General features: G+C 44.8%; 1 protein-coding gene across 2 annotated transcripts in view; it reads right to left on the bottom strand.

The window, feature by feature from the left end:
* Nucleotides 1-2,217: 2,217 nt before the first annotated feature.
* Nucleotides 2,218-12,352, bottom strand: part of AP1S3 (adaptor related protein complex 1 subunit sigma 3) — a 59,753-nt gene continuing 49,618 nt past the window's right edge. The window contains exons 4-6 of one of the 2 annotated variants that reach the window (XR_007154743.1): nt 8,586-8,723; nt 3,469-3,630; nt 2,218-2,998 (exon numbers count right to left, since the gene is read on the bottom strand). Coding sequence is in view for 1 of the 2 variants with exons in the window: in XM_047870704.1 (XP_047726660.1) it covers nt 3,595-3,630; nt 8,586-8,723 (174 nt within the window). In the remaining variant the exon portion in view is untranslated. Of the gene's footprint in view, nt 3,631-8,585; nt 8,724-12,352 lie in introns of both variants that reach the window. The other variant, XM_047870704.1, reaches the window with a different exon arrangement.

Below are 12,352 nucleotides of genomic sequence, written 5' to 3'. Positions count from 1 at the left end.
GAGCCTAACCATCTTCCAGATTAGAATGATTTCCATGTGTTTGACACGGCCTCTTATCCATACACTCATAGTATTATTCAAAAAGCACGTTCGTCTTTCCTTTGGAAAGTGTTGAGAGTTTCCACGGAGGCTGATAAAATGAGCGATTCTGCACTGTGTGAGTTTGTGAGCTTTTTTTATTATTAGCATTGACTTCCAACTGACTTTCTGAGCTACACCTGGTACTGTTCTAACTTGGAATGCTGCTTCTTACTTGATAATTTGCACGTTTAAAATGTTAATCTTGTGTGTAAAAGGAATATTTAGTAGAAAGACGCCAGCGTGATTTACTTGATAATATTTGGAAGTAAATAAGACATTTACGCTGAAGAAAAGGAATTATGAGTTTGCTTGATTTTAAATGTGAGATAACCCTTATTTTACTTCAATAGTAATTTGAGCACTCCTCCCCCCCCCCCCCCCATTTTTTGGAAGGAGAGAAAGATTTTTAATGGCCCACACTTTGCTAATTACTGAAAAACAGTCATTGGCTTATGTTACTTACTTCCCAGAGCATCTGACTGGACTTCATCCAAAATTGCAGAGACCATGTGAAAGAATACGGTAACATTTACCAACGAAGTTCATTGATTCAATCTCAGAAAAGTAAACACAGTTCCTCAGTGATGTTTCCTAGGTGTTACAATATGAATCTTTTTTTTTTTTTAATTTTTTTTTTCAACGTTTATTTATTTTGGGGACAAAGAGAGACAGAGCATGAACGGGGGAGGGGCAGAGAGAGAGGGAGACACAGAATCGGAAACAGGCTCCAGGCTCCGAGCCATCAGCCCAGAGCCCGACGCGGGGCTCGAACTCACGGACCGCGAGATCGTGACCTGGCTGAAGTCGGACGCTTAACTGACTGCGCCACCCAGGCGCCCCTAACAATGTGAATCTTAAGGAGGTATGATTAGGCCTAGTAGAACAACATCTGTGTGTTTGATGAAAAGGATTTTCATTACCTTAGGAGACTTGATTTGGCAAAAAAAAAAAAAAAAAAAGTTTGAGTGAATTAAAAATTCCCTTACTTTGTCCCAATTTAACGTTTGCTCATGAAAGAAATTACTGGACTTAAAGAATGCATCATTGACTACACGCCAAGAGATCAGATTACCAAAATGTGGGTGAATGATGAGAAGTCAGTCGAAGCAAAGCAGTTCAGACTCTTCCCTCCATTTGCTCTCACCTGCTTGCGAAGCTGCTTCCTGACGGTAAGTGCCAAGAAACCACGGAGATCACATTGAAGGGACTATCACCAGGAATTATGAGTAGAAACTTCTAGCATAAAATTTGATCAAAAAGCAATTCTATTCGTAAAAAAACACACTCGAATTCCTCGTTAAAAAATGTAAAAACATTTTATTTGGAAGTTTTATACAAATTTAGTATTTATTACCTTTCACTTGGTAGTTCTATTATAATTGTATAATATAAAGAAAATATAATGATTGCTTTCACCGAGACCCACGTAAAATGTCCCCCAAATACCTCATATTCACCCGGTGTGCTCCATCATTATGCTCGTTTTCTATGTGAGACACCGACACGGAGTCTGAAAGCCCAGTATACAGCTTGGTAATGTCTAACGTGGGATTAGCCCATTTGAAAGAATACATGAATAAATACCTTCACCCAAAAATGGCCGAAAACTTCAAAAGAACCAGGAAAACACAATGACTTACATAAAGTCTACCTTTGCAGAACTTTTTATTATTATTTTTTTAATGTTTATTTTTGAGAGAGAGAGAGAAAGAGCACAAGCTGGGGAGGGGCAGAAAAAGAGAGGGAGACACAGAATCAGAAGGAGGCTCCAGGCTCCGAGCTGTCAGCACAAGAGCCCAATGAAGGGCTTGAACTCACAAACCGTGAGATCATGACCTGAGCCGAAGTCGGACGCGTCACCGACTGAGCCACCCAGGGGCCCCACAAACCTTTTTAAAGATAAAAGAGTTCCACCATATCGACAACACAAATCGGAAGACATCAAATAAACAGAGTGATCAAAAATGGCAGTTAAACTTCAATCCAAGCCATCATTGTAATCACAGGATTAGCCTGAATAAATAGACATTAAAAGCCCAATAATTCCTTCATATACTAATCTGAGTTCCTTCTTTTTAGTAACGGCTCTATTGAGGAATTGGCCAAGCTTTTCTTCTGTTCATGTCTTATTTTTCCTTCAATATATCTGGCAAGACGAATCAGAGAGGGCATTTTTCCTTCATGTTCTCTAAAGGTCCACCATATAGGATCTTCTAGGGAAAGAATACAACAGCCAGCACACTGCTCTCTTAGGAAAAGCCAGGAGGGATCCCTAACCACGCCAACCCGAATGATACCAGACCTCAAAATGAACATGGAAAATGCACACGTAGGACATCAGAGGTGGGGCATCAACACAGAGTGTTACGAGCTATTTCCTGTAATGTCCGATCACGTTTACTACCTGGTTACAGAGAAGTTTCATTCCGGCAAATCAGGAATGCAATATATTGAGAATAATAGTGATCAGCAGCAAATATTTAATTCGGGGCATGAGGAAGTAAAAAAGGAGGAAGGGCATCTACTATATAGGCTGTTATAATAAGTAAGTCTAATAAACAGTCGTCAAACATAGTAGATACACATTAAAACATGTTTGAAGCAAAATCTCTCAAGCAGCTAAGTGCTTGGAACCTTAAAACTTATTAAAATAGTAGTAGTTATTATAATTACTGCTACTGTTATTCATCTTTATTATACTATTGTTATAATAAGGGAAGTCATAGACACTGTATCTCCAGAAGTCTGAAATCCTTAATAAATACAGAGAGTTTATAGGAAAATATAACCTTATAATGGAATGCCCTTTATATTCAATTAAAAGGTAAAATGAAAATCTCGACTAGATAGCAGCTTCCATGATATCAAAACCACTTACGTCCCTTACTATCTTTGGTTATTTTCCTTAATTCCAACCCTGAAAAAATAAAGAATGCAGGACATTAAAATCAGATACATTGTATCTGGACTGAAATTTACATTTTACTAAGTGTATCCAAAAAAAAAAAAAAAAAAAAAACAATGTCTAGCATTATGTATGAACTCTGAACTATTAACATAATTTTGAATTATTATACAATTTAAAAAGTTGAACATTTAGAAAAGAATTACTCATAATACAACATGTATTTCACGTTCAAAACCATGGGTTATTATTCAGCTGTCAGTAGAGAATGGAATGCAACAATAAACATATTGCAACACCTTTACTTAAATTAGCTTAAAAATATCACATGGAATTAAAGCACTGTAGACACATACCCAGTCTACTGAGTCATAAAGCAGTTGCTTGAACATCCAGAGCCACAGTAAGTAGTTACGTACAGCATAATACAGATATGTAATAACGATAAATATGTTATGTGAAACAACTTAATTGCTAGTTACCGAAGGATCCCTTTTAGGTTATTTTTGGCATGCTGCCAGAAGCTCCTCAAGGAACTGGACGGCAGGTTCTGCTAATTTACAGGCTCACAGCGTGGGGGACTCGGGAGTCTTCAAGTAGACGCGCGGTTAAAACGTAGGCTTGCTCATATATTCTTCCATCGTCTGAAAGAGAACGAGAAATTAGAACAAGAGCCCCTTCGACAGCCTTTAGCAGAATGTGAAACCTTTGTCATTCTTTTACTTCCTTATTGTTTGCGGTTATTGAACAGAAGTTATCTAAACGGGGATGGACATCAATCTTTGCATTCTGATCAAGAACGGCGGTTCAAAGTTTGAGCGTAACGTGCATACACATCCATGTGGCTGGAACTTAATAACTTTCCACGGAAAAGGCTACGCTTGATCCCAAAAAGAATGTCCGATAAGAGAAATTCTAAAGCAACAGCTGCCAATATGCCACTGTTGACTTCGGGTAAACGTGCCTAAATGATCATGAGCACCCACCTCCAGGCCCACGTAGTAGAGAAATCTCGACTGTATCCCTGTAACGTCAGAATTGCTACAGATACTGTGCAAATCATCTTTCTACGCTTGTTGGCAAGATATAAAAAGCACACACAAACTAGGATTCTTAAGGATTTCTTCCATGTATTTTGAAAAGGCTTTCCTCCAAAGTATGCGAACTTCCTTCATCCTCCTCACCAGTTAGCAAGTTTGTCAACTTGCCAGAAGGCCATAATTTTTTTGCCACTACTTTTGAAGAAACGTTCGGCCAGATTCACAATTACAGGTAGAGTTGAAATATACCATGATGGGCAAGCCCTTTACTATGCAAGATAAATGGGTTGTCTCTTGCATTCTCTTCTATTGTAGACTTATATATTTGTGTAACACAGTGGCTCCTGTGTCGAATCAATACAAAAGTTCAAGGGGGCAGCCTTGGGGAAACGCCCCTGCCTCTTTCGTGCAAGCCCCAGTCAGTTCCATCAGTAGTGATCAAACTGTGCTTAACCTTGAACCTCAGGGTGCATAATTCACTTGCACCTGGCTGGGAAGACAATTGATCCTCATGGGCCAAACGGCAAGGCCATGGCTAAGCAATATCACTCAGAGGGAACCAAGGTTAGAAATCAGGCGTTCCAACGGGCTTTCACCAGCTCTGTTTAGAATTCCAGGGCTCCTATGCTGAAACACTTGCGCTCGGTCACCCACACTTCCTTATAAAGCTCTTACGCCTCCAGATGAGCACTGGCCAAGAGAAGCCCACACCCCCAGCCCTCTGCCCTGTCTGCATCTCCTCTTACAATTGCTGCCGGTGTCTTCAAACTTAGCAGGGCTATCACACTGGCCAGGGGCCCACGCCTGTCTTCTAGCACCTAGAGTTTATACCATTTGAAAAGGAATACAAAGTTGCAAATACAAAATTGGGTATGAAGTTGATTTAGAATGAGGAAGGCAGTAACAGATTATGCGTTTTTAAAGGACAAGCATCCCCAAATCCAGAACCATAGCCTAAGGTTTTCGTTCATTAAGTGTCTGACATGCTTCTATAATGTATTCACTGTATGGCTAACATGTGCTTTGCGGCTACGATATCTTACCTTTATAAATTCCACCACATGAGCCTGCAGCCTCGGAAGGGGCTGGGGCCAGCAAAAGCCTCTGGAATTGTCACTTTGCCGGCTTCTAGTTATTGGCACCACCTCCCACCACTGGCTACCTCAGTCGGCTACAGACGACACTGACTGCCCTTTCTGGGCCATGCTGTTACTCAAGTTACATGACTCAATAGCGTACAAGGTTGGTATTTTCTTGAGCTTCCTGCTTTCAAGGTTGGAACAGACACTCAAGGCTGGCACAACCTTAAAGAGCTCTGTGTTTCACAAGAGGACCAGGATCTGTCCCTCAGGACCCCTTCTTGCACCACCAAGTTTCTTGTGGATTTCACACTGTACATACTGTAAGTTTTTACTGCTTTATGGCTTTGCTTAGCAGTTAACATGGGTTGTGGGTTTTGTTTTCGTCGTTGTTGTTGTTGTTTTAGAAGAGAGAGAGCGCACGCAGGGGAGGGGCAGAGAGGGAGAGAGGATCCCAAGCAGGCTTCATGCTCGGTGTGGAGCCCAAGGATCCTGGGATCATGACCTGAGCCAAGATCGGAAGTAGGACACTTAACTGACTGAGCCACCGAGGTACCCCAACGTGGGTTGTGCTTTTCAGGGTGACAATGTGGGGATGCACCTATGCCATTCTCATGCCTCCACGCATACACAGGCAAGGTATTCTCTCGCTTGAGCCAATGAGACACCATTTTGACTCGGGCTCCTCATTTTGTGGGGAAACCTCTTCTGTCCGTCACCCCCACTGGTGATGCCAGGAATTGCAACCCCTGCAGGTAATAAGCTAACTACCTTCCTCTTTCAGTTTGTTTTCTTATCACTTCAAGCCACTGTCCATGGGTTGTCACCCACAAAATAAGATACCTCCAAAAGTCACCCCCAACCAATTAAACTGTTCTTTGCATTTTTTTATTAAAAAAATTTTTTTTAACGTTTATTTATTTTTGAGAGAGGGAGAAACAGAGAATGAGCAGGGGAGGGGCAGAGAGAGAGAGAGAGAGACACAGAATCCGAAGCGGGCTCCGGGCTCTGAGCTGTCAGCACACAGCCCAACTCGAGGCTCGAACTCACGAACCGTAAGATCGTGACCCAAGCCGAAGTTGGACATTAACCGACTGAGCCACCCAGGTCCCCTAATCTGTTCTTTTTTAATCCATATCACTAACACCGAGCCCCAGGACACTCAGAATAATCTTTGAGCATTTGCAAATTTAAGACTCTGTGTCTTCTTACTAAATGTGCGAGGATGGCCTTTTTATTCTAAGAAACCTTTATTAATTAGGGGTCAGGGAAAGTTCTAGGGGCTAAAAGCGAAAGCAATGTTACAAAGGTCTCCCTTAACCTTTAGTAGCTAAAATATGTGCTTAGGTCCAAAGGACAGGGAAAAAAAGGAAGCAGTATTTTTTTTTTCTTTATGTAATTACATGGCTTGTGCCTAGTCATTCTACACTTTTCTGACCGGATATACACAGCCCATTTTTCAGCCAGCTCCCCAAACGTTCACTGACTTAGCTGACGTACCCGGAGCCCAAGAGAATGCTGATAACGTTGTCTCTATTTGGCAGGTGCTGTTAGTCTACCCAGAGAGACTTAGAGGGCAGTCATGACATTGCCTGGTCACCATGGGGACACAGAGGCTAAACGGAGGGGCCCGTGAGCCCTGTCCATCAAGACCTTCCGCTCGATCAGCAAGAACGCCAACTACCAGTTAGCGTTTAATTGTGGAAGGGCTCTTTCTTGAAATAACCTGCTTCCCAGATTTCTGTGGAACTAGCAGCATCAGATGCACTCCCAGCTCTTTAAAACCCTGTATTTCTTCCAGAGCAGGAATTCAAAATAACCCAGATTGTGTCCTGGCCCCAGTTCAGAAAGCTGCAATTACCGTTAGTGCCCGAGACCCCGCTAAAAAGTCTCTTTCTCCCGCAAGTAGACTCCACAGTAAGGGCCCTGAGGATAGGGTTATAAATAACCCTTGGCATATTTTAAGAAAGGTTGTCCTGTGGAATTTCCAAACCCCTGATTTCTCAAGCACCTTGTAAAATTCCCTTCCTTTGGCGTTTGGAGAGAGCTAAGCAAACATCAGAAGGTTTAAATGCATTTCTTGCGGTGAGGACACCTCCAGAGGGAGATGAACCAGTCTCCTCAAAGGCACACGCGGATGCTTCCGGGCACCTACTCCAACAGGTGTCTTCCTCAGAGTCCATTCACCTGAGCTCTGCTTCCCCCCAGATGGGCTGGAATAAGTCATCAGCTCAGCGAGGTGCCAGAAAAGTTGCTGGGAGACCATGCCTGATGCTGTTTTATTAACCCAGTCTCTTATTTCTTGAACAGCAGGAAGAATGGCTTTAACGCCATTTTTTAAAAGAGAGCATGTAATCCTCTGGAATCTCATGACCTGCCATTGTGAGACAGGCAGGTGGAAAGACCCAGTGACGCTGTGGGAAGAAGTGCCTAGAGGTGGCCTGTGCTGGGGTTGGTGGGATCACCTCATTAGGAAGCCAAAGGTCAGCGGGGTGCCGTGCTCCCCGTCAGTGTCCTTGGGAGGAGTCAAGGGCCGATGTAGGTAAGTTCCCTTATTAGGTGTGATGTATGGTGCAAATCTGCACTGCTTCTAGAAGCCCCACGTGGGATGTCTGGGTGGCTCAGTCGGTTGAGTGTCTGACTCTTGATTTCGCCTCAGGTCACCTTCCCGGAGTTGTGGGATCGAGCCCCACATCGGGCTCTGTGCTGAGCAGAGAGCCTGCTTGAGAGTCTCTCTCTCTCTCTCTCTCTCTCCCTGTGCCCTTCTCCCTTGCTCTCTCTCTCTCTCTCTCTCTTCCCCCCTCTGCCCCTCTCCCTCACTCATGGGCACTCTCTTTCTCTCTAAAATAAAAATAAAATAAAAGACCCACTGTATTTTATGTAAATATCACAGAGTCAGGAGCACGACCACATGGATGCTTCAGGGCCCATTTATACCTTGGCAAGCAAACCACAGGATTCCCAATTTATGTATGCAAATAGGTGCACACGTGCAGCCTCGCCAGGAGGTGTAAGGAATTTTAATTACAATGATAGATGCCATCTTCGATAATAAACTTCTAATATCCCTGGCAAACGGAGTGACAATGCACTGCTATTCTCCTTTCCCAGGGGAGCACAGATATTTTAATGAAAGTCTTTTTATACCTCTCGTTAAATGTCTGAAAAAAAAATAGCACCCAGCTTTTGGTTCCTTGTTGACAGTTGAGGTACCCTCACTAAAGAGCTCAGCCGCACACGAAAAGCCAAGACTCTGGAGCCCAAGTTCCTGGGTTCAACTCTCTATTCCACACTTCCCAGCTGTGTGACATCAGGCAGGTTGTGTAACCTCTCTGTGTCTCCGTTCACTCGCTTCTTAAAAGAGCGAACACTGGTAAGTTGCTTAAAAACCGCACCCCGCACAGCGTCAAGGCCTCAAGAAGTGTCGGCCAGCACACAATCATCATCGTCCCCATCGTTATCTGTCCCCGTTGTACTGACCTCCTGTAACATATCAGAATCTTCAATGGCTTTGACAGCAGATTTCTTGGACGTTTCCTGAATTTCTCCACCCATTATAAACTCGTCGAGGATAAAATAAGCCTTTTCAAAATTAAAGATAATATCCAGCTCGCAGACCTGGTCAGACAAAAACAAACGGGTCGGTGAACTTGCAGGAGCAGCAGGGGAAACACGTATCAGCCTCAAGCTTTTCCAGCAGCCACACCCAGGAGGCGCACCAAAGGGAAAACTATCAAATGGTATTCTAAGGACGGAAAAATAGAAGTGGGGAATCCCAGGCCCTTTAGCCAAAGTAAAACCACATTCTATTAAGCAGACCATGTCCTTAAATAATATTCTTTGACGTCACAACAAGAAATTTGAAACTCGGGAGAGGGATCGGGCAGCATGGCTCCTATTTCCACCTGCCCCGATGGAAGCCGAGTCCCCAGTGATGTCAGGCACGAGGGCCTCGCCTCCTTCCTCCCGCTCTCTGGTCCGTTAAGTCTGGGCTCCTAGCTACAGGACTATCAGCAGCTCACTCCTCAGAGGCAAATCAGCTCACCTGTGCTAATTTTTCTCAAGATTATGCCACAAGCCAGTGGTCCTCAAACTTCAGAGCGCACTGAATCCACACGGAAGGCACCTGCTGGGCCCCCACCCTGAACGTTGGGATTCGGCGGGTCTGGGTAAGGCCCGAGAGTCTGCACGTGTGAGGGGTTCCCAGGCGATGCTAATGATGGAGGTCTGGGGACCACAGGGGGAGAACCACTGTCACAGACCAAAGCAGAGCCTAATAGATTTCGTGGTTCAAGTGAAGCCAGAGGCAAGAGAGCCGCCCCTCAGGATCCCAATAGGGCTTGTTTCCAATTCCCTGATTGGCCACGCTGGCACTCTCCTGGTGTTTTCCTTCTCACGTTTTCCTCAACTCCCCGACATCCCCATTCCTATTCCACACGCTCTGGAAGGTTGCTGCTAACCGCCAGTTTCTCGCCCTCTGCCCTCCGCCTCCTTTACCTCTCAGTAGCACCATGTCCCTCTTGAAAAATCTCTCCCTTGCTCCCTGACCTGGGCCATACCACTCAAGGCCTGTTCTTGCCCAGCATCTCTCGTGATTCCTTCTCAGACTCGCTGGATGATTTATCTCCCCCGCTACTTTGCATTCGGTGAAGAAGTATTTCTGGAGGGGGGCTTGGGACACCAGCAAAATCAACACCGCTGCTTCAGGCCGTTTACCTTCTAGTGACCCACCTTCTTCTTCGGCATTGGCGTGTTTCATGAGAGCTTCTTCTCTTTGCGATACATATACTCTAGACAACCTCACAGACTCTCTATGGCTGTCTCGCCTCCAGGGTCCCATCACCTGGATGTGTAGCCCTGATCTCCTTCTGGAGCGAGTCCAATATCTTCACCTGCTCAGGAGACATGTCTGCCTGGACATTCCTCAGTCCAAGTCACCATCTGCCAAACTGAAGTTAAGCATATTCTCTTCCCCGCAGACCATTTTGCTTAGTAGCTGAAAATTCGATCTGGGGCTTGACCGAATTCACTCCACAGCGCCACTGATTTCTCCCTCCCCGTCATTCTTTTCCCCCTGCCTCGGGCCTCACGCCGCTCGGTCTGGTCATCAGTTCCTGTTGATTCCATCGTGTAAATAAACGACACCCCTTCGCCTCTTCTGTCTGCTACCCTTTCGCCGCCTTCTCTCAGGCCTGCAACCTCTCTCACCGAGGCCACTGCAGTGACCTGTTAGGTGGCGTCGGTCCCCACTCAAGGCCAACAATGACTAACGCTCTGCTAAAGCGCTGATCTCGTTCCTCTCCTGTGTAAGGTCTTATGTCCAGAACAAAGTTTTAATTCCTCTACATGCCTTTTGGGACTCTTTACCACCTAGCCTGGGCCCCCCTCTCTCTAGCTTCCTGTGTCAGCATCACCCCCGTGCTACAGCCACGGTCCACTGTGTTCTTCTATGCCTTTACCTTTGCACATACGAGCGAGTCCTGGGATACATCCCAGATGTCCTTTTCTTTACGCTGCTGGCAAAATGAAGCTCACTTTTCCAAGGCCAAACTCAAAAGTCAGGGGTCCAGAGATTCCACCAAAGCCTCTTTTCCCCCACTCAGATTTCACACCACTTGCTCTGTGTTCTCTCTTACATCTGTGGGCACTAGTGTATGCTTACTTATCGATCTCTCCCCCAGCACCGTGAGCTCAGGCACAGACCTCAGTCATCTTAATATCCCCGGTATCCAGCACATCATAGGATGCAGGACATATCTGTAGGATAAATGAGTCAGTCACTATTTAGGACTTGTTTCTATGAGGCTGGGAACTAATGGGTTCCCAGATCACTGATTCTCTGATCCTACTGAGGGCTATAACGCTACATGAAGCGGATGTCAACGTTTTAGCAAACTGCTTCACGTATTTAGGGCTTAGGTCACTGAAGTTGCAGACTCTACGAGGTAAATCATTAGGTAAATATCACCACCATAAATGGCCAGCTCAGAAAAACTCTTCCAACTACCTGCAAAGGTCCTGGTCTCCTCATTCACTAGAAAACAGCAGTAAGCGGGTAAATCCACAACAAGTGGGTGTATACATCTATCTCTACCTCCTCCCTCCCGCAACAGTCCGTCCGCCTCTCTGTCTGTTGTGACGGTGTGGAAATTCCACGTAGAAGTTGGAAAGAATGAGAGAGATTTCCATGGACAAATGGGGAAAGAACTCCAAGGTACATTTGGAGAGGGGAAGGAAAAGAAAGCAAGTTGCAGACTACCATGCGTAATGCAATCCCATTTAGAAATAAAACTGCGTATGTCTGGTTAAAGAAGACACAAGGAGCAAGCAGTTACCAGAGGTCAGTAGAGGCAGGAAGTCAGGAGTAACAGTAGCAAAAGCTGAGGAACCTCAGAGTTCAAGGCAGGCGTAGACAGGAATCGGAGACAGACGGGAGCCTCATTAGGAGAAACCAGCAGCTGGGATCCTGCAAGGTGAACCTGGCAGATACTAATGCAAGTTTTTCAGGAACGTCTCAAACCCCACTCGCAGACAGCCATGGGGGTGGTTAATTGACTGCATCTAGTTTCAAGGGAAGGGAATAAAGTCGCAGGCACGCAAAGTCCGATAGAGAACACACACGCGCAGGCACACACACACACACACACACACACACACATACACACACACACACACACACACACACACACACACAGCAGCAACTTGGATGTACAGTGACTATCTCTAGGTTATAAGGTAACAGGTGTACAAGTTCTATCGGAACTGTAGGGAGTGTCACATATGAGCAACGATTTTGTATACAGCAACTCCAAAATCCTACTTCTATGGTTATTCTTTGAGCCTAACCCCAAGGGGTTACTGTATCTGAGAGCAGAAATAGGAAACACCTCCCGGAGCACCCTAGACCAAATGCAGGTTTCTTCAGCAAACTGCCCAATTACTCAAATACTGGTGATTCCACTTAAGGGTACTGTCCCAGTACATCAGGAATGTGCCCTCGATGCTTAAATTACCGCATTTCATCTATTATGTAAAAATAAATGGTTTCCGTGTTTATAAACACGTGAGCATCTGAATTTTTTTTTCACATTTTCTTGTGTATATATAGACTCTGGAAGAAAGCTTGTAAGAAGGCAGAAACAGTGATAATTTAATTTCACCCTTGATCTCTTAGCCTGTGCTTTAATTCGGCTTGAGGGTCTTCTCTTAGAGCAGAATACATGACGTCGTAAGATTATTTCTGACAT

The sequence above is a fragment of the Prionailurus viverrinus genome, chromosome C1 (genome assembly GCF_022837055.1).
Source record: "Prionailurus viverrinus isolate Anna chromosome C1, UM_Priviv_1.0, whole genome shotgun sequence".
Taxonomy (NCBI): domain Eukaryota; kingdom Metazoa; phylum Chordata; class Mammalia; order Carnivora; family Felidae; genus Prionailurus; species Prionailurus viverrinus.
This window is presented reverse-complemented; position numbering and strand designations above follow the sequence as displayed.